This window comes from Halichoerus grypus, chromosome 3 (genome assembly GCF_964656455.1).
Source record: "Halichoerus grypus chromosome 3, mHalGry1.hap1.1, whole genome shotgun sequence".
Lineage (NCBI taxonomy): Eukaryota > Metazoa > Chordata > Mammalia > Carnivora > Phocidae > Halichoerus > Halichoerus grypus.
In genome coordinates, this window is record NC_135714.1 from 540163 (window position 1) to 568123 (window position 27961).

Below are 27961 nucleotides of genomic sequence, written 5' to 3' on the forward strand. Positions count from 1 at the left end.
CCGGTTCTTTCTGGGATTTTTATTTCTTTAAAATAATTCATACAAATGGTTACAGTCACAAACATGATTTTAACCAAAATATTGCTAGCCTACCACATCAGCAGGACGGCACCCGCGCAGGCCGGGACGCTGCGCCCTCACATCCCCAGGACAGATGCCGACGGCCGCCGCGCGCGGAGAGCTAGGTGCACTGTTCTCTCGCAGCCACTCTGCGGTGCCGTCTTCGTTTGGAACAAGGGGATTCATGCCAAAATTAGGAAAAACAGCCTTTGTTTTGTTTTTCTAAATTATTCTAAAAATAAGACAAGCAGGTAGAAAAAACAATGCACTGTGTGGCGTAGAAAGAAAAACGGGAAGGATTCGTTGTCCTGAGAAGTTTGCCAACTGCCTCGTTTCGGGGCGTGTTCCAACACACACGGGACACAGTCTGAGACCGACCTGCCGAATGCTCCCCAGGGTTCTCTGCTGACAGCTAAGCAAACAAATCCTCTGCAATGTTCTAAAGACTGTACACAGACAAGAACATTCATGATAGAATTAACTACTAACTTCTTCTGCTTAACGAGGACGCAAAGGACACAGGACAGCGGCTGGCCCCGGGACAGGGCAACTACAGCTGAGGCGGGGGAGGCCGGCGCCACCTGGCCCCCGCCGGCGCCTGGACAGTCTCTGGAGCGCTGTGGCCACCCGCAGGCCGCCTCTGCACACGCCCGTCCAGGGGCGCCGCCCTGCCCGCGCCGAGGCTGTCGAGCTCCGCCCGGGCTACAACTGGTCACTCGCGTGGTCTCTATCTGCCTCGGGCTTGACGGTTTGGCCGGGAGAAGGGGCGTGGGGCGGGTGGGACACGGGGGGCAGGCCGTGGGACAGGGACATGGCGCTGGGGACAATGCCTTCGACGGCAGTCGGGATGCCGCTGGGGGCCACGCCCACCACGCCCGGCGGGTACCTGCTGGGAGGAGGGACGGCGTGTGAGGCTGGCGGGGTCCCTCCCGGGGCCACAGCGCGGGCCCAGGACGGCTGGGGGCTGCTCCCAAAGGCCCTGCCTGGCGGGACCGCACCCTGGCCCCAACTCCTCCCTCACCCCCCTTCACCCTCAGGTCTGGTGTGTCGGGCTCTCACCCCCAGACCATCTGGTCCACTGGGGCCCACAGGAGCATGCACGTCCAGGCCTAGGAGCCCCCCGCCCCCGGGACCCTGCCAGCAGTCATCACGGACGTGCTCTGTGTTCCCGAGCCCACCGCTACCCGCTCACCTGTAGGCGGCCCCGTTGAGCTCAGGGTGCACGACGGCTGGGTCCATGCTGGCCCAGTGGGTGGCGGCGGTCAGGTGGTCCTTGTTGACGCAGTTTTTCAGGCTGTCGGGGATGCGGCCTGGCAGATGCAGCGAGGAGAGGAAGAGCCGTGTTACACGGCTGTGTCCAGGAGCGTGGCAGCTCGGCGGTGGCGGGCACGGGCTGCAGGGTCCCCCACGGCTGGGCCTCCCTCTCGCTCTCCTCCCCTTGTCTGGACGCAGTCACCTCACAGCTCAGAGACCCCCCGGGCCCGAGCAGTGCCCTCAGCCCCCCAGCGGCCCCACGTCTGCCAGGCCTAGGGATTTCGGGGAGCGGCACACAAGCTCAGCCCAGGCGTACAAGTATAGCCAGACTTTTTAAACATGGGGTGAAGAAAGGCACACGTGCTGAATTCCCACAGGGTGACCATGGGTGGGCGTCCTAAGTGTGACGCGCAAGGGGGACCGAGGGCTGCGTGGGGAGCACCACCGTGGAAGCCGGTTGCTGACCTCCGCACTCGGGGGGATGGCACGGTGTGGCCCCCGCCAGCACGGCAGCCCAGCAGTGCAGGCCTCGGAAGGAGGCTCGGGTCCTGCCGGCCACCCTCACCTGTGATGGCTCTCCGGATTTCCCGGGCTGCCTCCTCCCGCATCTCGATGGACGCCTGCTCGCTGTACCAGGCCGCGTGGGGGGTGCAGATCAGGTTGGGTGCATCCTTCAGGGGGCCCTGGCTGAAGCTGCAGAAGGCACGAAGCAGCTCAGGGTGGGGTGGAGGGTGCCTGGCCCTGCCTGGAACCACGCTCCAGCCGGCGTCAGACCAGGGGACCCTAGCGTGGTGAAACCTGCCACAGACCCCCGACAGCAGCAGGGAGGAGTCCCAGCTAGAGGGACAGGCCCCAGCCCGCCCTGCAGGTGAGGGCGTGAGGCCCCGCAGCAACAGGCTCCCAGACAACAGGGCTGACGCACCGTCAGGGGCCAGCTACTGCCCCAGACGGGCTTCTCGGGCGTGGGGTCTCTACAGACAGGCCACACGGGGGTCAGGGGCCCCCTTCACCTGGGTGCCCCCAGGCACTCCGCATGAAGCGCAGGTCCGAGCCCCCCCACCCCCGCCCACGGAGACCTGGCTGGGCCCTGGGGGCAGGCCTGCCTTCAGCAGGACCTCAGGCTGCACACGCAGCCCAAGGACGGAGCCTGGAGACTGCCAGTGGGCATCAGCCCCGGCCCCATGCCTGACCGGGGTCCATGCGGGGCACGAGCTGGGGCGAGGGCCCAGTGTGAGACAGTTGGCATCCAGGAATCACCCAGGGCGCTGCCAGGAGGCACCTGAAGGGCTCGGACTCGTGCACGTCCAGGGCGGCGCCCCGAATCCGCCCCTCCTTCAGAGCCTGGGCCAGGGCCTTCTCGTCCACCAGGCCGCCCCGCGCCGTGTTCACCAGGAAGGCGCCTTGTCGCATCTGGGAGGACACAAAAACAGCGCCAAGAGTGAATCAACACAGGGGCCTCTTCGCCTGCCCCCCACCCCCAGGGGACGGGCCCAGCAGGGACGTGGAGCAGACAGGGGCCGGCAGCGGGACGAGGGCTCGGGGGTCTGTGCGGACCCTGCTTCACCCTGAGGACCTCTGGCTGGAGCAAACGCACCGACACAGAGCCGGCCTCCTCCCGCTCCCGGCGGTGAGGTGCGGGCTGGGTCGTGGGGTCTCCTGGCCCAGCCCCCAGGACGCTTGGGGTGCCTGGAAAGGATCTGGCGTGTCTAGGACACGGCCTGGCCCAGGAGTGATGGGCACAGGCCCCTGAGATGGGGTCTTCAGTGCAGTGGCCCCGCCAGAGAGCCCCGTGTCCGAAGCTGGGTGGCAGCTTCATTTCCTTTTGCTAAAAGCCCTCAGAGCTGCCCGGAAGGCACTCCCCTCCAGGCTTCGTGGTAAGGGGGGCTCCCCGCGCGCTGAGGTGACAGGTCCCTTGAGACCAACTAAGCCTGTCCCGCCGCGGGGCTCATGCAGCCCGCTCTCAGCTCAGCTCCTCGGTCGGCTCTCCCGTTCACACCTGGTTTTTGGGGATGGCACCCCAGGGCCATGCCTGTGCCCACCCCGTCCCCAGCCCACACTCACCCACGGCAGACAGAGAGGAGCCCCGGGTGCCTGGCCTCGTCCCTCACGGGCGGCGGGCGGCATCAAGCACACGCCAGCCCACAGACCTTGCGCACGCACATCCCCACACCCGTGTGTGCGCACCCAGGGCAGCGCCCCATAGCGCCCGTGGGACACTCCCGGCCGCGGTCGGCGCTCACCCTGGCGCAGGCGGACGCGCGGCGAAGCCCGAGACCCCGGGCGCGGTGTGTGCCGTAGCTGCGGGGACGCTGGGGCCCTCCGCACAACTCAGGACACAGGCCCGTCTGCAGCTGGCTCCCCAGCACTTGAGCCCGTGGGGCGGGAAGAGGTCGCAGCCCCGGACCCCCATGCCATGAGCCTGCGCCCACCTGCTTGACGGTGAAGTCGTTGATGAGGTGGTGGTTGTGCTCATTGAGGCCGCAGTGCAGGGTGACGCAGTCGCTGTGGAAGAGCAGGTCCTGCAGGGTGCTCACCCGCTGCAGGCCCAGCGCCCGCTCGGTGCCGTCCGCCAGGTACGGGTCATAGAAGAGCACGTTGAAACCGAAGGCCTTGGCCCGGAGCGCCACCGCCTGCCCCACACGACCTGGCAGGGCGGGACACGGCGTCACCACGGCCACGGATCGAGGGGCCCCCACACGGCCCGCATCCCCATGTGCCCGGGGCTGACACGGAGGGGAGCGAAGCCCCGTCCGCCCCGGGACCCCTGCCCGGCCGTGCGCAGACAGGGGATTCAGGGAGGAGGGCGGGGGGCTGGAGGTGCAGCATCTGAGGAGTGGCCCTGCACCTTGGAGGGAGGGTGCAGGGCCGAGGGGCTCACAGCCTCGTACCCCAGGAGGTAAGTGCCGACCTGGACACCGTGGGGCCACTGGGCAGCTGGGCGCTGGGGAGGGGTGGCCAAAGTCCCCACATTTCAGGGGGGCCCACCACTCCTGGAGCCCCGGGGCTTGCTCTGAGCAAGAGAACGCTAACAAAGAAAGCAAGCAGGGGATGGAAACATCCCACGCACCCTGAGGCTGCCATGGGGGCCGTGTGCACCTGCCTGCCGGAGGGCATCGGCCAGGGGAGCAGGGTCACCGAGGCCCCAGGCGACCACTGTGCCCGTGAGTGACCCCAGGTGAGGCCAGAGCAGAGCCATCCTGCCATTTCTACCCAACATATGAACCCACAGCATCGTGAAATCAAATAACTGGTTGTCTCCCAACACTCGGTCGCAGAGTATCCGCGACCTGGCAGACGGTACCTGACACGTACCCAGACCAGGAGCACTGTGTGAACAGTCGCAAGAGGGCGCCCGGGGGGTGCACCCGACTGAGCGTCCGACTCGATTGTGGCTCAGGTCATGATCTCAGGGTGGTGAGATCGAGCCCCGCATCGGGCTGCACGCTCAGAGTCTGTCCGAGATTCTCTCTCTCCCTCTGCCCCTCCCCCGCTCGTGCACTCTCTAAATAAATAGAATCTTTAAAACAAACAAATAAACAAACAAACAGTTCCTGGAGGGGCCGGGCTGAGGGGCTGCTCTGGTCGCCTCTGCCACGTCACCTGGCTCTGCTAAGATGCAGACTCAGCCCACAAAGTGCCACCAGGTCAGAGCTGCATTTAAATCGGGCCTGTTGAGTCTCCCGACAACACTGCTTCAGGAGGTCAGGTGGCCCCCAATCCACCCAGCCAGGCAAACCCAGCTGCCCACTCCCCACCCGTCCTCCTCCCCACCCAGGCCCTGAGGTGCAGGGCGCCCGTGGGGGCCAGCGCTGGCGTCCGTGTGCCCATCTGCAGCAAGACCGTGAGCTGCACTGGATGAGAGGCCTGCGTCTCGTGGACGCCCCGGCGTCTTACACTAAAGGCAGGCGGGTCCCTGTCAGCTCTCTGCTGCGGAGCCAGGGGGGCAGGGGCGGGCACGGGGGCCTGCCCAGAGCAAGTTCGGGAAGCAGCAGGACGAGGGGGCCGGCAGTGAGCTACGGCCCCGTCTATCCCGGGCCTCCCAGGTGGATGGAGCCGAGTTCAGACAGACAGATGGGCCACAAACAAGGCAGAGAGGAGGGATGTCACCGACCCAGGACAGCGGCCCACACAGCGGGTGAACCAGCTCCCTCCACCCAGAGCAGGGCTAAGAGCCGCCGCGCCCTCACCAGAAGGCCACATCTACTCAGCCATGGGGTGGGGGCGTGGGGGGGCAGGGTGAGCGTGTCTGAGTGTGGCGAGCATGCGTCAACGTGCGGGTGGCGTGCGTGAGCATGCACGGCTGTACGCAGAGGCACGGGACCCACGGCAAGTGTCTCACGTCTGCCCGTGTGTGACCCGCACCCAGTGTTCCTGAGGCAGAAGGAGTCAGCCCCAGGCGGGCCCTGGGTGGGGGGGACCGTCCAGCAGCACGGCCGAGCCCCGGCTCGAGGCCTGCTGAGCCCCCGCAGAGAGGGAGCACGGAGCTTAACTCACCCAGTCCTATGATGCCCAAGGTCTCCCCGCGGATCCTGGCGGCTCCGGAAGCTACTTCCCGGATCTGCTCGACGCTCTGGACCCGCGTGCCTTCCCGCAGCGCCTGGTGCAGCCACGTGGTCCTGCGGTACAGGTTGAGGATGTGGCACATGGTGGAGTCGGCGGTCTCCTCGACAGACGCCGCCGGCACGTTGCAGACAGCGATGCCTGGGAAACACAAGACACACGGAGCTGGTCACCAAAGCCAGTCCTGGTGCTCCCCCCACGGAAGGCCAGACCCCGACACGAACGCAGGTGACCCACCCCAGCCGTGTGGAGAAACCGCCTGTAGGTGCAGCAAGTAGACAGGACAGAGCGGAGACCGCCTGGGCAAATGCCAGCACCTGGGTCTGCCCTGCCTGGACCTCGGGCCACCTGACCTTCCAGGAAGGGGTCACGGGCAGGTCAGCATCCGGAGCCGCTCCACGGCCACTCACACCCGCACAGGCCCCACCCCTCCTGCCTTCCTTGGCTCCCAAGCCAATTGAGACCTGGCTTTGGACAGAGAGGCCCCCTGTCCTCCCAGTTCCCACGGCCCCAACAGCCCCTTAGCAGCCGGGGAGAGTGAGCTGGTTCAGGCTTCTCCTCTATGCTGAGCTTCGGTGGCCAGTCCTGTGCATGCACAGGCCGGGTACCACTGGGCCTCATGGCCCAGAGGTGGACCCAGCCCCTCCGCATCTCTACACGCCTCTCCCGAGCCTGACCCTCCCACCCTCGTTCTGCCCTGCCCTGCTATCTTCTCGCTCTGCCTGCAGACTGGTCACCTCCCCGCTGAGGGGAGGCACCTGCTGGCCAGACGGGGCTCTGATGCTCCTGGAGCTACTCCAAATGCCAGGATGATGCTCAACACACCCACAGGGCTCTATAAGAGGGCCCAGGGTGGATCCTGTTCTTCCTTCCAGAAAAAACTCAGCCCACCAGGAAACGCGAGAGCAGGCGGGAAGCAGGAGGACCAGGCTACACCGTCCCCTAAATCTGGGGACAAAACCGCTGGCAGAGAGGGCAAACCAGGTCCTGGGACTTCTGAGTCCCCACCTGAGCCCCCACCTGAGCCCCCGCCTGTCCCCACAGGACATGGCCCTGACTGTCCCTGGTGGAGGAACAGAGCCCCAGCCTGTAACATCACAAAACAGGGCAGACTTGTGCACTGGGACAAAGGCCCCCAGGGACCCCCGGGGCAGAAAGCGCACAGGCCATGGTCCCCCACTGCTGTAGGCGCCTTACTGGGGATGCCGCCTAGGGACGGGTGACAGTAGGGCCCGAGGGCTCTGCCACGTGAGCTGGTGGGTCCACGTGAGCTGGTGGGTCCACACAGAAGCAGAGTAAACTGAGTCTGCGGGAAACACAATGCCGGGCTGTCCCGGGTCCTGTTCTTTCAGCTGCAACCTGGGCAAAAGGACGGGCCAGACCAGGCACCGGGGGCACAACCTGAAGCTGCAGGCCTCATGGGGCACACGCTCGCCTCACCAGGCCGCAGCTGGTGCCGATGCACAGGCCGTGGAGATCAGAGTGCACCTGCCCCCTGCAAGGCTTTCTGAGGGAGCCGCGTTGACCAGGGAACTGGCGTGGGGCCCCAAACCCTGAAAGCCGGCTCACAAGTCACTTCCAACCAAACAAGGAGGTGCAAGGGAATTCTCGGTGTACAAGCAAAGCCAGCCTACGAGGCCGAGGCAAGGAGACACAGAGCTGCAGAGGAAGAGCTGCGCACGCCCTACCTAAGTCCCCAGCAGACTTGATGTCGATGTTGTCAAAACCGCTGCCGATCCTGACGATGATGCGCAGGGCTTTGAACTTCTCCAGGTCCTCCCTGGTCAGCGTGATGGTGTGGTACATCAGCGCCCCCACCGCTTCGTTCAGCACCTGCCGGGAGCGAGGGTGGCCACCCAGTCAGAGGCCGGCCGCGGGGCCCTGAGCCTGGCTGCTGCCGGCCGCCTGCCACCCCAAACCAGCCCCAACACCCCAACCCCGGGGCGGGGGGAGGGCTGCTAACGCTCCCCCTCCAGCCTGGCCACAGGCTGGGACGGTCGGAGAGGCCCGCAGTTCCCTCGGGTCTCTGTCCCCGTGTGCACCGCACTGCGGCCTCCCCTGGGCAGGAGCCCCTGCTGTGACATCGGGGGTGACTGCGGGTGACCCTGCTGGCTCTGGGCTCCGACTCCCCAGCAGCCTAGGGGTCCCGCCCCCCAAGAGAACGCACTCTGTGTGTGTGTGCAGGGGCCTGGGCTCACCTTCCGTGTGGGCACCAGACAGTAAAACAGGATGCTGAGGAGGACGCGGAGCATCCGAAACCCCCAGACCCCGCAAGGGCCACACTGACACGCTGCTACGGGGGGAGAGCGACAAATAGTCCCGGCACAAACGCACACGGGGTCCCGTGACAGCGACCCGCCGCCGGGAAAGGGCCGGCCTCCGGGTCACTGGCCCCTGCGCACTGCCCACTGCGCCCTCCCCACGTGCTCCCCTGCGGCTCCCACATGCAGGCGTGGTCTCCACGACAGCCCTGGACACCTGCCCTGACGCTGTCCACGTGTCTCTGTGTGGCCTGGGTCGCCTCGCGTGAAGCCCCATGAGCAGGTCGGTGTCCTGTCTCCCCAGGGTTTAGATGACATGTGCTGAGCTGCTACTCGTTTGCAAAACCGCCCAATGGGGAGGACCCTCCCCGAAGTTGGGGCTCCATCCGCGACAGGGCCCCGCCCCGCAAGACCCCCAGCTGTAGCTCTCCACGGGTGGGGACAAGCCCTGAAGAGGAAGGCACAGGCGGAGCCCACGCAGACCACGCTCACGCCCCACGCCGGGCCAGACGCATACAGACCACGCTCACGCCCCACGGAGAGCCAGGTGCGTGCAGACCACGCCCCACGCAGGGCCGGGCGCGTGCAGATCACGCCCCACGCCCCACGCAGGGCCAGACCACGCCCCACGCCCCACGCAGGGCCAGGCACGTGCAGACCACACCCCACGCCGGGCCAGGTGGGTACAGACCACGCCCCACGGAGGGTCAGGTCCGTGCAGACCACGCCCCACGCTGGGCCAGGCATTGCTCCCAGCGTGCACAGCACCCCTGCCTTAGCGTCTCCCAAACAGCCGAGGCCCCCAGGTATGCCCCAGAGCCAGGCTGGGGTGGGGGGGAGAAACACCTGGCTCTGCAAGGGGGTGCGCCTGGCTCCTGGGGGGGTCGTCTCAGGTCCAGGAGGGCGGCAGGCCCGTGCCCCAGGGCCGCGAGCGCTCCCTAAGGGGCTGTCGTGATCCGCAGAGGACACGCTCTGACAACAGCCAGACATTGGCCGAGGGCCTGCAGTGTCCAATTTCCCGCCCAAGGGCAGGGGGCCCAGGATGTAACCCATGACCTGTCATAGTTCAGGGACGGGCTTTACTCTTCCCTAGCAGGATACAACAGTGGGCCTTGCCATCAAAGGCACATCACATTCAGTGAAATGCTCTGGCCACCGCGTCTGCCCCCCCTCCCCCACTGAGCCTCCTGCGCTGGGTCTCATGGATGGCGAGGGAGGCTGCTGATGGGCTGTGCGCAGGTTGCTGGCCCACAGGCACCACGTGTGAGTGACACACTGACTGTGCCCCCACCAGCCTGGACGCTGGGCTGACGCGGTGAGTGGCCTCGAGCAGGTGTCTCGTGTGGGGTGCAGGGCCTACAGTGAGCCTGCTCACTGCCCTCTCAGCCGTTCTCTACAGAGCTGAGCCTCCGACAGATGGCAGCCCAAAATACGGACAGTTGGCTCTGAGGCTGGCGTGACTTCCCTTCCCCTTCCGATGGCCAACCTGGCCGGGAGCACATGCCCTTCAGGGACCACACAGAATAGGCCGAGGGAGAGACGGATGAATAGCAGCGCAGAGGGCACCTGGGTCCCTGGTCCTGGAAGCAGTGGCAGGCCTGGACGTTAAGTGAATGGCCAGGTGCTATTGGCCCCTGCTCTGGTTCCCCCACTGAAGATCCCAGGAACCTCGGCTCCTGATCCCGCACTGAAGATCCCAGGAACCTCGGCTCCTGTTCCCGCACTGAAGATCCCAGGAACCTCGGCTCCTGATCCCGCACTGAAGATCCCAGGAACCTCGGCTCCTGTTCCCGCACTTCTCACTGAAGATCCCAGGAACCTCGGCTCCTGATCCCGCACTGAAGATCCCAGGAACCTCGGCTCCTGATCCCGCACTGAAGATCCCAGGAACCTCGGCTCCTGATCCCGCACTGAAGATCCCAGGAACCTCGGCTCCTGTTCCCGCACTGAAGATCCCAGGAACCTCGGCTCCTGATCCCGCACTGAAGATCCCAGGAACCTCGGCTCCTGATCCCGCACTTCTCACTGAAGATCCCAGGAACCTCGGCTCCTGATCCCGCACTGAAGATCCCAGGAACCTCGGCTCCTGATCCTGCACTGAAGATCCCAGGAATCTCAGGCCCAGTTCCTGCACTGAAGATCCCAGGAACCTCAGCTCCAGTTCCTACACTGAAGATCCCAGGAATCTCAGTCCTGGACTCCCGGGAGGACATCAAGGCTGCACAGGCATGGACTCCTGGTACCTTGACTGCACCTGGTGTGGGTGGGGTGAGGACCCACGTGTGACAGCTGGGTAGCAGTGAGTGCTCACAGGGCAGAGCGCATGGGGAGGCCGGCTAGGAGGTGGATGCAGTGAGGGCCTGGGATGGAGGAGAGAAAACAGACCTTGGCTGACCATACCAGAGGAGGAGCCCTCTGGCCACCCTGTGCCGAGCTGCATGGACTGGAGGAGGGTGGCCACAGCAGTGGGGGGCGAGTGGACAGACTCGTCGGTGCCCACTGTGGGCAGACAGAGCCATGCAGTGGGAACAGAAAGACGCATCCAAGCCAGCATTAGGAGGAGCGGCCCTGGACTCGGGGAAGCTCCAGAGGTGAGCCTGAGTCTCCGGCCTCGGCAGCTGGACGCATGCAGGTCTCCTCCCGAGATGCCCAGCAGAGGAGGCTCAGCTGTGGCCAGGCACGGAGGAGGATGCTCAAAGCAAAGGCCGGTGGTGTGTGCAGGTGGCAACCTTCTTTTCATCTTGAGCGCTGACCCACGGCAGTAAACAATCTCCAAATCATGACTTTAACCACCCCGCGCTACATCCCAACCCGGATGACCCGTAACTTGTCTGGACGCTCCCTACTGCTGGGGCGCTCGGGCAGCCTCCACTGCCAGCCGAGCCGTGGTAAAATCCGCAGCTTCCTTGAGATGAGTCCTTAGGGTGGAGACTAGCAGGCCCACTGGAGGGCCCGCTGTGGGGCTCCGGGAAGTGCCGCTCGCTGTCCCTGGCGGTGGGACTCCCCCCAGCACCGACTGTGCGACACCGGGCAGTCCAGGGTTTAAAGTGCAATGTGTGATGGACGCAGGCTGACATCTACTGTTTTCACCTTAACTTGCATTTCTGAGGGTGACTTGCCCACATACGTGTCTTGGTAAGTTATTTTCTCATGTCCTAAACTTTTTCTCCTACACATATTTTTAATTACGTGGTACCCAGTGAAGCATTCTCAGAACAGGGACTACAACCTGCTCCGTGGCTGCCTACTCCTGACCCTGGGCCAGGGAGGCCTCGCTCAGCTGCAGGTCGGAAGCCCACTGCACTGGCAGCTCTGTCCAGAGGGACGCAGGCCTGGGCCACCGCACTGCTCCGTCCAGCCCCTAGGTCCACTCTCCTTGCAGCTTCCTCACGTTCCCTGTCATGACTGCAGAGTGGCTGGGATACCCCCAGGTATCACACAGACCTCCCGGGGACGAGGTTGGCAGGAATCCCCGGGGCCCAGTCTGTCTCCGTAGGTTGGAAACCAGCAGACATCCATTCACATACCCCTCCCCCAGCTGTGTGACCAGGCTTGTGACCTGTGTCCTTAACCCCGAAACGGGGTCCCATGGGGCCCACCTTGCAGAATGAACTCAGAGCGCAGGCCCCGGGTGCTCCCAGTGGCAGCAGGGCCGGAGGGGAACTCACCGGGCAGCACGTACAGGGCGGCCGGGTCTGGCTGGCCAGAAGGATGCCTGCTGGTGGGCCCTGGCCAGGACCCACCACACCGTCCCAGAGGTGGGGGCTGCGCTCGCATCCTGCACACACAGAGATGCACGATTCACAAGTGTTCTGTGACTTCTGTGGATTTTACTTACTCTCTGGGTCATTCTGTGCGGCTTCAGCTCAGAAAAGCGTTGGCACGGGGCCTCCAACACACTGCCCGTGGTTCCAGACGCTTCCCTGTGACAGACAGCCGCGCGCAGGCCCAGAGAACACCGCATCCTTCAGGTCTGCGCAGACGGGCCGAAGCACCAACAAAGCCAGCCCGGCCACGCCCCCCACGGAGCAGGGGTGGCGCCTCGCGCCTCCTGGTGCGGCCACGTGTGGCGGGAGCCCCTGCTTCCCGGAGGCCGCTCTGTCTTCGCGCAAACGCCCCCTCCGTCACCCACCTTCTGCCGGGAGCCTGAGTATCCACCGCCAAATCCCTGGTTGTTGTGGGTGCCGCCAACGTCCACCCACTTCTCACGTGTTCCTTCTTTCGCCACGTGATTGTTTCTGATTGCGTCTTAATCAAACCACCTTTTCCTGTACGCGGCACCGTTTTCCGCACCACGTGCCTCAGGTAAGAAGCACATCCCCTCCAGAAGCTCCCCTAATTCATCTGCTGCGACGCGTGCACATGTGCGGCCGTGCCAGGGCTCACTTCCCCATCCTCTCCCCTGCCCAGGGCGTCTGTCCCACCCACTCACGGGCACCGACAGGGCCCAACTCTCTGGGTCGCCGTGGCCCTCCTGCCGCCCTCCGCCACCCAAGGCTTGCTTCCAGGCCTGTTTCTGCACTTGCCTGGACGCTCCCCTCACTTCTCACGCAGCCTGAGCACCTCCCTCCTGGGACTGGGCCCCTGCGGTCTTCCCTGGCGTGTCCCCAAAGCGCCGCCTTACTGTCCCACCCCGACAGGTGTCCCGCTTTCCCAGACGTGTGCCTGGGGGACCCCCTGCTCCAGGCCAGCTGACAGCACCCTCCCACCCCACGGGGCCCTTTCTCATGAGTGCCCCTTCCTTTGCAGCTGTCGGTCTTCAAAGAGCTTTCCAGGAGAGTAACAGAAAACGCCCCCGTTCCTGCGGTTCGGTCGGATATGCAGCACTGGGCTGGAAGCTGTTTTCCCCAGAAGCTTTAAAGCACCCAGCCTGGGGCTGGTCTGATTCTTGTCTCCTTGCAGGTGACACTGGGAGAATCTGCTCCTTGAGCAGCAGAGCATCCTGTGGCCCCGACGCTCGTCCTGGGTTCACGCTGGGAGAGCTAGAGTCTCCACTGAGCTCTAAAGGTTTCTTCATCACACTGTGCTGAGAACGGCCCGGTCTCTCCTCTGGAGCACTCAGCATCTGCTGTACGGCTAGTCACGGGGAGGCAGGAATCCCTGATCCACAGGGATGCGTCGTTTCCCTCTAAGCTGAGGTGGGCAGACAGGTGGTCCGGGGCCCTGGGTTAGCACCACAGTCAGCAGGGGCCAGGGCTCCCGTCCTGTGGCTCGGCCATTCCCAAACACGGTTCCCCTTATGCTCCAGGTGGCTGCGTGGGCTCCAGCCATCACGTTTGGTTTCCAGGTAGCAGAGAGAAGGCGGCTCTCTGCACACGAGCCTCGTTGGCTCTTCCTGGTTGGACCGTCACTTGTCCACACCAGCAGCAAGGCCTGGGAAAGGAAGCGCGTTTCCCCTGGGACATGGGCTATCCCCGAGGCCTGCGGCTGCAAGTCACACCAGGCGTGGGCTCCTGAGTCTGCGCGGCTCTCCTTTAGCCTCCTCGCTCCCATCTTTCTCCCAGGCTCCCCGTGACTGTGTCTTCCAAGCTTCCTATTGAAATTTAAATTTTCACGTGCGTGTTTAATCTCCATGAGCGCCTTCCTGTGCCGCTGGCCGCACGAGGTGCTCCTTCGGGTCCCGCGAGGGCTCCAACTGGCCGGCCCTAACGCTCTCTCCTCTCCAGAGCGTCGCCCGCAGGGCGGCTCTTCTATGCATTCACCCGCTCTCCCGACAGGCAGGCCGCGGCTTCCCGTGGAGGCGCGAGGGGCGCCGTCTGTGCGCTGGCTCAGGTGAGTCGCCAGCACGCTGAGTGTCCCCGCCCTCGCCGGCGGTCTGACTCGCTGCTCTGGGCTGTACGCGAACTGGAGATCATTTTGTAAGTTACAATCTTAAAGGAAAACATCCGTTTTGTCTCAGTTTCCAGATTTATTGACAGAACTTGTTTCAATATTGCTCATGATTTTTAAACATTTCTATCTGTAGATCTCTCATTCCCTATAGTTTATTTTTAAAAATTTTTTTTAAAAAAGTTTGAAACTGTTTAAAATGCACAGAAGGTTGCCAAGAGCCGCCCCCCAGCTCTGCAGTCTGCCCCCCATCCCTGCACATGCGCGTGTGCGCAGGAGGGTGGCTCTAGCCCGAGTTGGTTGGAGCAGCCCCTCACCACCCGCTTCCCCGCCTCCATCCTGTGACCTTGCTCCGAGTCGAGCAGAAGCGCACAGCACCGTGCCCCCAAGCGCCGGACACACGCTCCCTTCCACGGCCCAGGAGACTCTGGGCACCCCGCGCCGCCGAAGGCCGCCGGGTTCTTCCTGCTTCCGGGGAGCAGCGCCGTGGCTGCGGCCACACTCAAGGGCAGGACTCAGTGTACACTGGGCTTCGCCGCTCTGGGATAAACACCAGCTGGGTCGCGACGCATGCCTCCTCCAGGGGGACCGCCGTCCGCCGGCTTGCGACACCTCGTCCTGTTGTTCCTGCACCCCTCCCCACCGACCCCACGGGTCCTGAGGTTTCAGTCAGTGGCCCCGGACCCTCGGCTGCAGCCCCTCACCCCCGCCCTCCTGACCCATCCCGTCCCGTGGTGTGGGGACCCTCTGGGTCTTCTAGACTTTCCCGAAAGCTGCTCCCATGGTCATCAGCTCCTCGCGAGGCTGCGAGCTCAGTCTTCTCTCTCTGCCCGTGTCCTCAGATACCGTGATGGACGCGCAACAGGAAATGAGTGCTGGGATGACCTGAGGCTCTGTCGACGGGACCTTCCCCTACAGAGGACCGTCCGTTGCTCCCGCGGGGCGCCCGCCGCACAGCGGAATCCCCGTTCAAGGCTTGACGCGGTCGTTAACAGGCTGGAAGGCGGGCAGTGTGAGGACGCAGCTGCGTCCGCCGTCCTGTCGCCAGGACCCAGACCCAGGGCTGGTCAGTTCCGCTTCCAGAACAGCAGACACCCAGGCCTACGTGCTTGACCGCCAGCCCGGATGGCCTGGGTGACCAACATGGGACCAGGACAGTGCAGCTCATCGGCCCCACTGCGCTTGGCCACATCCACGGCCCCAGGCTCCACGTTCCAGGAACACTTGGTTACAACGCAGTGGCTCAAGCAGCCACAAAGTAGCCCTAGGTCCACGTCCGGCAGGGGGTGACAGTGGCCACAGGTCTGGGTGGCACGGGAGCAGCAGACACACACACCTGAGACCCGCCTGCCCTCCCCGCTCCCTCAAGCACCCCACACAGTCACCTTCTCGTGGATCTCCTGCGTGGACTGCGCATCACAGAAGGCCACCGTGGCCACGTCCTTCAGGATGGGCATCTCCACCGTGCAGTCCCGGCCGTCGAGCAGCGCCACCAGGGGCCGGGGATGCATGGGCCCGTTCATGATCGGGGGTCGGACGCCTGCAGAGAGAGGGGCAGACGCTCAGCCCCAGCGGAGAGCTCGCGACCCCCGCGGCCCACCACCACCCACGGCCCGACACACCCCAGGTGTCCACACGTCTGGATTTCGTCAAACCTGAGTAAAAACATCTCTGCGAAGAGCGAGCCAGCGTCTGCTACAGCCCACCGACCCCACTGGCTGGTACCACCCACAGGACTCAGGGCCCAGACATGCGTGGAGGCGCCGTGGCGGCCCCGCCAGGGTCTTCACCATTCTGACCGTGGAACACGCAGATGGTCACGTCACCGGCTTCACAACAACACCCACCGTTCCTTTTCTGCCTACGGCTGCAGCGTGGCCGCCCAGAAACCCTGACAGGACCATCCCCCCGTGCCCAGCAGCATCTCACTTGTAGGTTTAAGGGAAGAAACGGAGCAGAGGTGGGGAAGGGTTAAAACACCGAACACAGCCGGGACAAGAAGATTAAGATCTGTTAAAAGCTCCTTCCCTACGGGAGGTGACCACGCCTCATCCAGGGCCAAGCGGACACACAAGGGCCACCCAGGTGACAGGAGTGGTAGCTGCCGAGCCGCCCGTGGCCCCGTCCACGCCGCCAGACCCACGGCCCACAAAGACCCGCCCTGCCCAGTGCGTGGGCAGCACTGCGGCGCAGGGTGAGAACCGGGGGCGGGGACGACTGGCTGCCCGTGGCCCAGAGCCCAGTAGGCAGCCACGCCCGGGGGTGCACAGCTCACCCGCCGCCACGTGAGCGCACAGACCCGGCAGCCCCAGCCGGCGGCTCGGCGCGGGGTCTGCGAGGCCAGAACCCCTTCTCAGTCGCTTCCCTCGCTCCCTGGCGTGTTTCCCACCTGGCGGGGCGATGGGTGACCCTCGGCCGGGCAGACGCGCGCCGTCTCCAGAGAGCATGGAGCTGCGCCCGCATGCGGACAGCGCCACCCATCTCTCCAGCTTTACTTGGGGAATGGCGACGTTTCATGTAGAACTGGTAGTTACTGGCACAGAATGGGCTTATCGTCGCTACTTTCACGGGAACTGGAAAATGCCTACTTTCAGCATCCCTCAGCTTTAGTTTCTAAAAAACACGGACCGATGTAACGCACGTGAGGGGAGCCCTCAGCCCTCGGCGGCTTCCAAGGCTGTGAGGCAGGCTGCAGAGTGCGGGCTGGAGCTGCCGCCGGGCGCGAGGGCACATCCTGCGAGAGCACGCGTGACCCGGTGAGCAGCGCACGAGAAGATGCAGCGCCAGGACACCCCCCGCCCCGCACCCCAGGGAGGCACCAGCCTCCTGACCACGCGGCTGGCACCGGAACAGGCCTCGGGTTTCCATGGTAACACCCCAGCCCAGCACGGAGTTCACGGCAGGACGACCAGAACAGACCCAGCATCGACCTGTGGCCTGGCCCACCTGGGGCTTCAGGCCTCCGATGGGACCCCCGAGGAAGCCCCGTGCTCTGCCGCCTGGGGGGAGTGTCGCCACTCTGACCCGCCACACACGCCGTGGGAAGACCGGGGAGTCTGCCGGCCCCTTCCCGGCGCTCGGGCCGCCCTGCACTGAACGGACAGGACCACCGCGCCTGTGCTCGGTCACGCGGGGACCAGCTTCGAGCCGCTGCGAACTCCAGGAGCCCCTACCAACCTGACATTTCTTAATATGGGCTCGGCTTCCACGACCATGAATTCGACTTTTCAAAGCGTTTTATCTTCAGAATCCCCAGGCAGAACCGCGTCCTGTCACTGGATCCTCATCCCACGTCTTTAATTGTCTTGAACCAAAGCTCTTAGGCTCCTGATCCTCGGCGACCACTGAAGCCTGCGCCGGGGTCAAAGTCTGACTAAAAATTAAACACAAGAGACACGTTAAAATACCATCCAGGGCCAACTAGAACTCAAAGATGCCAGAAGGTCCACAAAGGTGAAGCTTCTCAGTGCATCTCTGACCCAAGCCTGCAGCTGCCAGGCTGGGACCTGCCCGCAAAGAGGGGCCGCGCCCGGCGTAGGAGCGGACCGTGGGCACGGCTGGGATGCAGATGCAGCGAGAGGCTTCCTCTGAAGGGCCGGCCCCAATGTCTCCTCCAGGTTCTCGGGAACCCCACCCCACGTGCCACCAGTGTCCACACACTGCGAGTATGGGTCTCTGGTCTGTGGCCAGCTCGCTTTGCAAGCTTCTAGCTCATGCTGCCGACAGCCTGCCGGGCCTGTGACTGCACAGGGAGAGGCCACTTCGGATGAGGCCACCTGGAGGGGGGACCGGGGGATGCAGACTGGGACACAGTCCCCCCCAGGGACAGGCACTCGACTCAGGCACAGCTCCCCTGACGAGACACGGAGAACAGCACGCATGTGGGTCACACACCCGTCAGGGACAGGCTGAGGAGGTTTCAGGAGTGCTCCGGACCCACCCGAGCACCTGAGCCCTGCTCTCAGCATGAGAACAGCACTGGGGCTGGCCCCCGAGGCGTAGCCAGGCATCACACCGACTGAGACCCACAGTGCCGTCGGCGTGCACCTTGGGAGGCCCCACACGGAGCAGGAGTGCCACGAGAGTGGGAGGCTGCATGGATGTGGGGGCTGGATGCACCCCCCACCCCCCACTGCTGGCCACAGGGACACCGGATAGACGAGCCCCAGCAGGGATGGGCCTGCAGCCCACGGAACCCGTGCAGACCCCTGCTGCAAACACCCCATCCACACCAAGGGCGGGCGATCTGCTGTCCTGACCTGCAAGCCTGGGCCGGGTCGGACGGCCACGCTCACCTCTGGCTTCTGCAGGCGTGATTTCTGACTGATCTCCTCTGTCCCCGCCCGAGTGTGGATGCGCTTTATGACCCAAAGCTCGGGTGGTGCAGTCCTTTGCTGATTGGGCTCAACCACGAAGGAACCAGACTGGCCCATGGAGAAGCCACGGCCAGGCCAGCCACATGCAGCCTGCCGCAACCCCAGGACGTGCGGTGGCAGGAGGGCAGCTGTGCATGCTGGGAGTGTCAGGCCCATGCTGGGGACGGTCTGCTTCTCCCCTCGATCCCCTCTGTGGGTTTCAAGCCCCCACACTGACCCCTCATGACCAGCTCTCTGCCAAGAAGAGGATGGCTCACAGGCCTTTGTCCCCATGATGGGCTCCACACCGGGCCCCCTGGTCAGAGGGTGCTGAAGCCACACCGCGGGAGGAAGGGGTCCCAAGGACCAGAGGTCTGGCAGGTGGCCCGGGGTTTGCACAGAGCCGTGGCTCCTCCTCAGTTCTGTGAGGCCGTGTGCCCTGAGGCCCTTCCCCCGGCCGGGCCAGACCGCCCATGCCAGGATCCTGCTCCCCACCCCGACGCAGCTCGCCGTAGCCGGGTGCCAGCCAGTGACCGCCAGCCAGCTTGGGCCTGGCCAAACTGGCACCGTCCTGTGCTGCTGGGGGCTGAGCTGCCCCTTCCGTGGGAGGTGGGACCCTCTCTCAGCGGAGGGCACCAAGCCCCCTCTCCCTGTCGATCCAGTCATAGCTAAGAGTCCTTCACGGGGCAGGTGGGCGGCGGCTGGTGGGCCCCAGGCAGGGGACCGTGACACGCTCTGCCCAGGTCAGACCCACCCGTCCCCCGCCAGGCCCACCCCAGTGCTGCTCTGAGGTCAAGCCCGGCGGCAGAAGGGGCTCGAGGCCCAAAGGGCCCGAACTCTCCTGATACACGACTCAAGAAAATACAAAACATGGGAAATTGCAAACGATGGACCCGCCTTTGATTTAACTTTGTTCCGTAAAGAACATACCCGATGAGTCATGAAATAAGAAATGTCGCTCACACCTCATAAAGCGGGAGGGGGCTACTCTGTGACAGGGTGAGGCCCCAGAGAACCTGCAGGGACCCTCGCTGACTGTCCGGCCCGGCCTCTACAGGAGCAGGACGCAGTGGTGCACAAGGCCCAGACGGTCAGAGGCCCAGCTGTGCCGGCCGGAGCTCTCCCCGCCTTGAGGCAAGCCTCACCCTCTACCTCGACCTTCCCAAAGTGAGCATGGAGCCAGCAACAGGCGTGAGGTGTCTGGGCCCAGGCAGCAAGCTGGCCGCCAAGGACGCAGGCCTCCCCATGGACGCAGGCCACCCCAGGGATGCAGGCCACCCAAGGACGCAGACCACCCCACGGACGCAGGCCTCCCCACGGACGCAGGCCACCCCAAGGACGCAGGCCACCCCAAGGACGCAGGCCTCCCCACGGACGCAGGCCACCCCACGGACGCAGGCCTCCCCACGGACGCAGGCCACCCCAAGGACGCAGGCCTCCCCAAGGACGCAGACCACCCCACGGACGCAGACCACCCCACAGACGCAGGCCTCCCAAGGACGCGGGCCACCCCACGGACGCGGGCCTCCCCATGGACACGGGCCACCCCAAGGACGCGGGCCTCCCCACGGACGCGGGCCACCCCACGGATGTGGGCCTCCGCACGGACGCGGGCCACCCCAAGGACGCGGGCCTCCCCAAGGAGGCAGGCCTCAGGTCAGGTGTCAACCAGCAGCAGCTGAATAAAGCCCTCGGGACTGGCTGGCCTGGCATCCTCGGGGCTTCCTGCACCTGCCCAGTGGCAGCACCGGGGGGCGGGCCTCATGGGAATCCCGCACAGCTGGGTGCCTACAGACAGCGAGGGAGGGAGGGTGGGCCCCAGCTGCTGGTGGACTCGCACCCCGTGGCTGTGGAGAGGCACAGGCTGGATGGAGCGCCACAGAACCCCAAGACCTGCAACCCAAATCGAGTTAATCCCGCCACGTCTCCCTGACCCTCTACTTTCCACTGGTGGCCCACACTTACTCCAACCACAGCCGCAGAAGAGCAGCGGCATCCTGCCGGGCAAGACCACAGTGGTCACCTCCACGGAGCCGAGGGTGGTCAGCCCGTCTGCCCTCCCGCCTGGAGGGCCCCACGGGATCACACTCAGCGTGTGCAAGGGACGGGGAGTTAGGAAGGAGTCACGCCAACCAGCGGTCGCAAGGCTTTCTTCAGTGTTCTTCCTAAATCCCAGAGAAGGAAGCACCAGGCGTGCCTGAAAGCAACCAGAGTCCCCAGCCGGGTCCTCCGTGCTCGGGGTGGCCGTCGGCAGACGGCACAGGCTGGTGGTGTGTGCGGGCGGTGGCCTTCTTATCTGCACACTCACTCCACGCCAAGGGCCCGGGGCTGTGTGCAGCCCCAGTAAGGAGAGCCAGACCCCCCTCGGGCACACGGAGCATCTCACCCTGTGCTCTACCATGCCCCCGGCTCACCCTTTCTGGGAAAATGATTTCAAAAGGAAGCTTTGCTTTGCCATCAGCTGACCTAGGTTCAGAAGCCCGTGAGCAGCCTAAAGGGGCCAGGGTGCGTCTCAGCCCCCTTACTAGGCTGTGTTCAACCCAGGGGAGCGCCGGCAGGCGTGGGGCTCAAAGGCCAGACTGGGTCAGGCTGAGGGTCCCTGGGCCCGGCGGGCAGACGCATGGTGGCTTCAGGCCCCAGCTGCACACAGGCAAAGGTGAGCCTGGCCCTGGCCCGTCCTGGCCCCGGGGCCCCACGGACAGCACGACGGCATCTACCGGGGCCAGGGAGGCTGAGCCAAGCCCAGCAGCAGTGAGCGCCACGGGACTCCGCCGCCCGACTGTGCTTGGGAGAATGAGACCGAGTGACCGCAAGGAGCTTCCAGGCTAGTGTTGGGGGACGTCCACGGTGTGAAAACCCACCAAACTCGGCCTTGTTCCTGGAACATGCCCCACGGAAGCCCCGCCAGGTGATCTCACTGCCCAGAATGACCACAGAGAGCCCCACGGACACAGGCAAAGGACGACAGGAACACAGGGGTGGCCGCTACATAGACGTGGAAACCGAGGTGGTGAGGACAGGGCTGGGGGTCGGGGGCCGTAGGGCCACCAGGCCACGTGTACCGCTGCGCGTCCTCTGGTCACCGCTGCCCAACTGTGTCTGATATTTTCACCGAAAGCATCTTTTCTCAAGCATCTGCCCTGTGTGCCTAATTATCTGTAAGACAGTTCTGCCGTAAAAAAAATCACAAAAACTAAATGACGTTCGTTAAAAAGAACGTGAAAAACACAAAAAACGGACAGCAAAATTGAAAAGACGTTACTGCAAAACGTACACTATCTGAACGCATTTAAACGGCGGAGGCAGGTTCGCGTGGTCCCGGCACACGGCCGGCTGCCTTCTGCCCACCCCCCCAGGCGCTGGGCCCCCACACTGCTGTCCCAGGTCCCGCCGGGAGCATGGCCGCGGCGGCTCAGACTGCACCGCGGGGAGACCATCAGGAGGGCTACGCATTACGTAATGTCCAAGGGGCACTCTGCCTCCTCAGAGAAACCAACCCAAACTGTCACCCAGCCAAGGAACCGATGTGCTGTCTCCAGTTATTTTCTACTCTTTTAGAACAGACGCCTCGCGGACACTTAGTGATGTGGTGCAGATGCTTCTGGCGAAACCACCCAGGACTGCCCCAAGCTCCCCAAACACGCGGGCCGGGCGCGCACGGGAGGCCGGGGCTTCCGTTCACCTTCCGCCCTCAGGGGAGTGGCCCCACATTTACAAAGGGACAGCTGAAGGGCGGACCCCGGGGAGGTGCAGGACCCTCTCCTACACACCCCATGAGCCTGTGTCCCTCTGCCCCACTCCATGTCCCCCCAGTGCCTGTCCCACAATGACCGGCATAAGGCTCCTGGGAGCCACCTGCTCCGAAACAGCAGGTACGAGAGCCCCTCGGCCAGGGACAGGGCCTGAGTGTCAGGGGTGGGGCTCAGAAGCTGGCCGGGGGTCTGGGAGGGTGGGACACGGGCTGGGCGCCTCACACGGGCTGCAGGCTGCCGCTGCGCCTGCCCTTCCCGCTACTCAACACTCCCAGGCTCCCTCGGCTTCCTCCCTGGCCACCTCCCGCCCTACTCTGATGTCCCACTCCGGACAGACACGTGGGCTGCTTGCAGCCTCACCAGAAGAGGGGCTTGTGGGCACCGCCCCGCCCCTGGCAGGCGCCGGGCACGCACGGCTGTGGCACCCCCAAGGATGCGGGGAGCGGGTGAATTCTGACAAGCACCTCGACACAGCTCGCGCTTTATTCCGCATACGGTGAGCTGTGCACTGTGCGGCGGTGGCCCTGGGGGGCTGGGGGCCCACAGTGGGAGGTGACCAAGTGCACACACCTGCATCCCCGCAACTCAGCAAGGGGGGGGACGCGGCAGTCAGCACGGCTAGTGACGCAGGAGGCCCTCACCGGGAGCTGGGGGTGCGGGCGCGGCAGGACCCACTGGGCTGCAGGAGACGCCCCGCTAGCCGCCATCCCCGCACAAGGGCGTGAGGAACGCCAGCACAGGCCGCTGTCCCAAACGTGCGCACAGAATTGCAGGTCGGACAGGCGGGTGCTGGTCAGGCAGCAGCAGGCGGGGGCGGCGGGACCCGGGCTGGGACGCAGACACACGCTAGGCTGCCTTCATCATCTTCCTGTGAGCCTAAAGCTGGCCAGAAAGTTCACTTTAAAGGCACGGGGCAAGGGAAGGGACCGGGGCCCCCAGGGCCCCACCCACGGGTGTCTGGGCGGAGCTCTCCTACGCCAGCCCCACCCAGCTGACCACAAGGCCCCAGCCCCAGGAGGGATCAGGTGCAGGTGGCACGCTCCGGGGACACCCTGGGGACACCCGAGGCGCTCAGCCCTCCCCAGACCAACCACAGCAGCCCCCTGGCACCTGCACCAGCAGGAACCCCGGGGGCGGTGCCCGAGAACCCAGCCACGCCTGACCTCAGCATCCCGTGTCCCTGGCCGGTCATGCCTCCCCTTGCAACTCTGACAAGCGTCCCACACTCAACACCGAGAATTCACCCCAAAGTGCTCCCCACTGCTCGGGCCCCAGGCTCCAAAGCCATGGCCTGGGTCTCCCGAACACCAGAGCAGCCCCCCAGTCCCATGTGCTCCCACCAGGACAGCACGCCCCTCCCCACCACCGTCAGAGGCTTCAGAAACAAGACCCAGAGACCGTCACAGCCTGAAGACCCTCAGCATAAACGCGAAGTCCGCAGCACGGCCCCTACCAGCCTTCCCCTCCGCCTCCGAGGAGCCACCCTCTGCCACAACAGGCTCCCACAGGCTCCTGGTGCTTCGGGCTTACCACGGTCGCACCCCCCGGGAAGGGGCTCCTCACCGCCCCCCCCGGCCCACCACATCCTCCTGTGGCTCGGCGCCCAGCACGGCCGGCTGGGGGCAGGGGGGCATCACTCTGCTATGGTCTGGAGGCGCCAGGACCGGCTGCCCGGGGCAGGGTCTGCGGGGCGAGGGCCTCGGCCGGGCGGGAGCTGAGCCTGCACAGAGCAGGCCAGGCGCCCCGTTGGGCGATGCGGAGCTGCTGGGCACAGGGGGCGCGTCCCCCGGCAGCGGCTCGTGCCGCGCTGTCCCCTTAACTCATCGTCAACCAGAAAGGCGCTCGCTCCCCCACACGTGGCTAAGGCTGCTGCAAAGGCGTGTTCCTGTCACCGAGACTCCCACATGCTCCTCTCCCGCGCTGTTACGTGCGCACACGTGTCCTGCCTCGTGACGCTTCAGGATCCCACGCACAAGAACCTGGGGCTGAAGAACGTCACCTTCCTGCCCTTCTGCGTGTGACACTCAGCAGCTGCTGTGGGGAGACCCCAGGCGGGGACACGTCCTCCGAGGCCGGGCCTCACTGCACCACACGGACGTCACGGACCCGGGACAACCAGAGTTAGACAGGCGGCCTGACGAGGGTGCCGGGCACCGAGCGGGCCTCCCGACAGGCCAGAGTCCGCACCTGGGAGGGTCCAGAAAGCGGCCCCTGCCCCCACCCGCACTAGGATTTCTTCTCAACAGTCCCAAGTTCCAGTCCTACCAGGGGTCACCATCCTCCCAGCCACAGTCTAGGGCCAGGCTACAGGGCTGGCAGGGACATAGGGACCCCCCCCGAAGGTGACACAGGCAGAAACAATTCAGCACGAAGAGCGTCCCCTCGGCACTGGCGCATGACGAGAAGTCCATGAGATCTCTGGCTGGCTTGGCAGAACATGGGTGCACCCCCTCGGGACATCCTGGGGCTCGTCTGGGCAGACAAGGGAGGGCCCCACGCCAGTGCCCGGCCCATAGGCTGCTGCACAGCTGAGCTTCCGCAGACGGTAGTGCAGTCCCGTTGGGGAACTGGAGGCAGGTGCGTCGTGGACGGCCCCCCACCCCTGCAGATGGCGGTGCCAGGGCCATACGCAGCCCCCCTCCCCCGGATCCTCCTTCACGCCACCAGGGCAGGGGAACCAGGAGTCTTCCAGAATGACAGCTGCCACAGGATAAAAAGCCTCATGATGTGCAAGCCTTTGACTGGGTCCTCCACACCCAGGAGCCAGGGGCGGCCAGCAACAAGCTGCGCTCCAGCTACTCGGGCCGGGCACAGGACGCTCTGGGGGCAGGGGAGAGACTGGTGGCAGACCAAGGCCATGTCATGGGCCCAGCCCTCTGCTCATGGCCTGCTGGCCCAAAGGAAGCCCCTGCCAATCTCAGCTTCCACCGGGCTGGGGGGGCGCCGAGGCCGGACCCACCTCTGAACCCCAAGGGCCCTTCTCCTGCAGAAAGGTGCTCATCTCTGCCCTGGGGCTCCCCCAGGGAACATCTGACAGCTCACCCCATGGCCAAACCTCATGTACAGATGTACAGACAAGGGGTGGCTCCAGCCTCCCAGGGCATGGGGCTTTCAGAACAGTTAGCAGGACCTCAGCAGTTCTGTGCCCCGTCCCCCAGCCTGTGTGTCCTCAAGCTGAAGAGGATAGAAGAGAAACCCCAAATGCAGCCAGAAGAGGAGGATCCAGGGCTGAGACAGGTCACTCCAGCCATGAGTCCACCCCTCAGAGAGAGGGGACAGCAACCTGTCCAGGAGAACAGGCCAGAACTGCACAAACACCCCAGGGAGGCTGGATGGGACACACCTGCACACGGCAGACAGAGACGAAGCCCCAAGTGTGCATCCTTCACAAGCCCTTGTAGAGATGCCCAAACCGAACCACGTGCTCAAAGATGGTAATAAAACCCAAGTGAGAAGAAACCTGGAAAGCCAATGGAGCAGAGCACACGGCGGGCACCGCCGGGGGCCGCAGAGAGAGGACAGACCAAAGCCCGGGTCCAGAGAGGACCCCCATGGCCAGCTTTGGCAAAGCCCTGAGGACAGAGAGAAGGTGAACTCCAGAGAGCACGCATGGCCAGGCTGACATCCAAGGACAGCAGGACAATGACGGTGAGCACACACAGCAGCTACGGAAAGCAATGGCCCACACCCTGGCCCTGTCCCCCAGCCCGGCCCTGTCCCTGGCCCCAGTCCCCAACACTTGGCAAAAGCTCACTCATGATCCCAAATGGCCTCACACTGCCATCTCCACCTTACAGGTACTGGTCAGGGCTTGGCCGGGCTACCCCAGGGATGGGCTTGGGTCTGTGCTTTGGCCCTCTTTGATCGCTCCTCCAAGAACCTTGGGGATGCCATCCCACACACGAGTGGATGGTCTGCAACGACCCCAGGGTGGGTGTGCACGGCTCCAGGTGCCTCAAATGCCCACGGTGGTGGAGACCAGCCCCGCTCAGCACTCTGCTGTCTGTTTTTATACAAATGAAGTCGCTGCTCTTGAAGGGGGGGTGATCCTGGAAAAGGGGAATAAAGGTGGGAAAAGGGGATATGGACATCTCCCCATTTGCAAATTGGCTCTCCAGTCACCCCAAGAAGTGGGAGCTGGGTGAGGGTTTCACGTCTGTGGGTACTCGATTCAGAGTAACCGGAGGAAAGCCAATCCTGTTCCACTTCTGGATGGCACATGGTCCCCCTCTCCCCCATCCAGAAGGTTAATCTGTCCTAAACAATCACGGAGAAAATGATCACTACAAAGGGGTCTGGCTCCTGGCCAGGTTCCGGGCTTCTCCAAGATGCTGCCAGCTGAAAGGCTGTCCTCCCGGGCATGCCGAGGTGGTGCCCTCATTTCTCAGCAGACAGGCAGAGGGCTGGGCAGGGCACCCAGCCAGAGAAAGATCTAGCCTCCAACTCGTAGGCTCAGGTGTGGTTGCAGCTTCTCCCTGGCGCGGGCCTCAGGGAGCCCCTGCCCCCAGGCTCCATGGCACAGCAGAGGGGAGGAGGAGGGGCAGCGGCCCGGGCCCACCCCAGGCTGGCCCCACCCCTGCCGCACCCTGGGAGGGCCCCCGTGGAAGAGGCCCCAGCCGAGGCCGCTGCAAGTGGACCAGGAACTGCAAGATGGCCCCCGATACCTGGGCTCGACGGGGGCACCAGGCACGGGCCGGCGAGCAGGCCAGCAGCCCCCCGGAGTGTGCCCCGCGGGCCTGCTGGCCACGGCCGCACGCTGCCCTGTGGGTCTACAGCAGCCGCCAAGGGCCTGGCTTCCGACACCCTTCCGAACACGAGCGGGGCGCAGCTGCCTTGTGCGCAGCGGAACAGGGGCCAGGGCGCCTGGCTCACGGAGGGGGCGAGGGCGAGCTCAGCGAGAGCGCAGCGTGCAGGTGGCCAAGCTGGGGATGCGTGTGTCCCAGGCTGCTGGCCGGGGCTGCCCTCCCCACCGGCGGGGCGTTCTAACTGTAAACATGCTGCAAACATGGGAAATGCACACGGCGGCGCGAGGCCGCCCGAACGCGCAGAGGTGCGGGAGGCGCCCGGCGTGCACGCGGGGCTCAGAGCCCGCACGCAGCCCGCGTCCTCCCGGCACACGCCGGACCCCACGGCGGCTCCGCACGCCAGCGCCGAAGCCCGGGGGAGCGGGGACGCCAGCAAAGATCCCTGAGGCCCCCGCGAGCGAGCCCACGCGACCGCCAGGAGGCCGGCCCGGGCCCCGCAGGGTGCACGCGGGCCGGGAGGCAGGGGGCCGGGCCCGGGAGGGGGCCGTGGGTCCGCCGGGTCCGGACGCCGGGGCGCGCCGCGGGTGTGGCGGGGCCTGGACTGGGGGTCAGGGGGCCGAGTGCGGCGCCCCTTTGTGTCACCTGCGCGGGCGGCAGCGGCGGCGGCGGCGGCGGGCGGGCGGGCGTGACGGCGGCGCCGGCGCACGCGCACTCGCACGCTGCGGCTCGCGCACTCGCACGGCGCTCCGAGGCCCCGCCCCCAGCCCCGCCCCGGGCGGCGCGCGGAAGCCGGCGCGCACGCGCACTCGCACACAAAGCCGGGGCCCGCGCGCGCCCGCCCGCCCCGCCCGCCGCCCCGCCCCCGCGGCCGGAAATGCGCGCGCGCGGCCTTACCGAGCGGCAGGCCCTTGTTGAGCAAGTGCGAGCTGCCCATTGAAAGGCGCGGGCGGCCGCGGGCCCCGACGAGTCCGGCGCGCTCCGCCGCGAGCCCGGCGCGTGGGGCGGCCTGGGCGCCGTCCGCTGCTCCGCCCGCTCGCCTGCGCCCGGGCGCCGCCGTGCCGAGCCGCGCCGCGCCGCGCCAGCAGCCGCTCCACCGGGCGGGGACAGGCGGCGCGCGCGCGGGCGGGGCTTCCGGCTCAGCAGTC

General features: G+C 65.2%; 1 protein-coding gene across 8 annotated transcripts; it reads right to left on the reverse strand.

Annotated features, from left to right (window-relative positions):
* Positions 1-4: 4 nt before the first annotated feature.
* CTBP1 (C-terminal binding protein 1) lies at positions 5-27961 on the reverse strand. 8 transcript variants are annotated; one of them, XM_036070150.2, is made up of 10 exons: positions 27711-27927; positions 17142-17337; positions 15350-15504; positions 7563-7707; positions 5809-6015; positions 3744-3958; positions 2594-2724; positions 1880-2007; positions 1253-1370; positions 5-949 (listed from the first exon to the last, which is right to left on the reverse strand). In XM_036070150.2, exons 2-10 carry the CDS (start codon positions 17146-17148, stop codon positions 763-765), a joined length of 1293 nt encoding a protein of 430 aa, XP_035926043.1. In that variant the 5' UTR covers positions 17149-17337; positions 27711-27927; the 3' UTR covers positions 5-762. The 8 variants fall into 8 exon arrangements, with proteins under 8 accessions (XP_035926043.1, XP_035926045.1, XP_035926044.1 ...); XM_036070152.2 differs by lacking the exon at positions 27711-27927 and adding an exon at positions 27459-27475; XM_036070151.2 differs by lacking the exon at positions 27711-27927 and adding an exon at positions 23602-23938.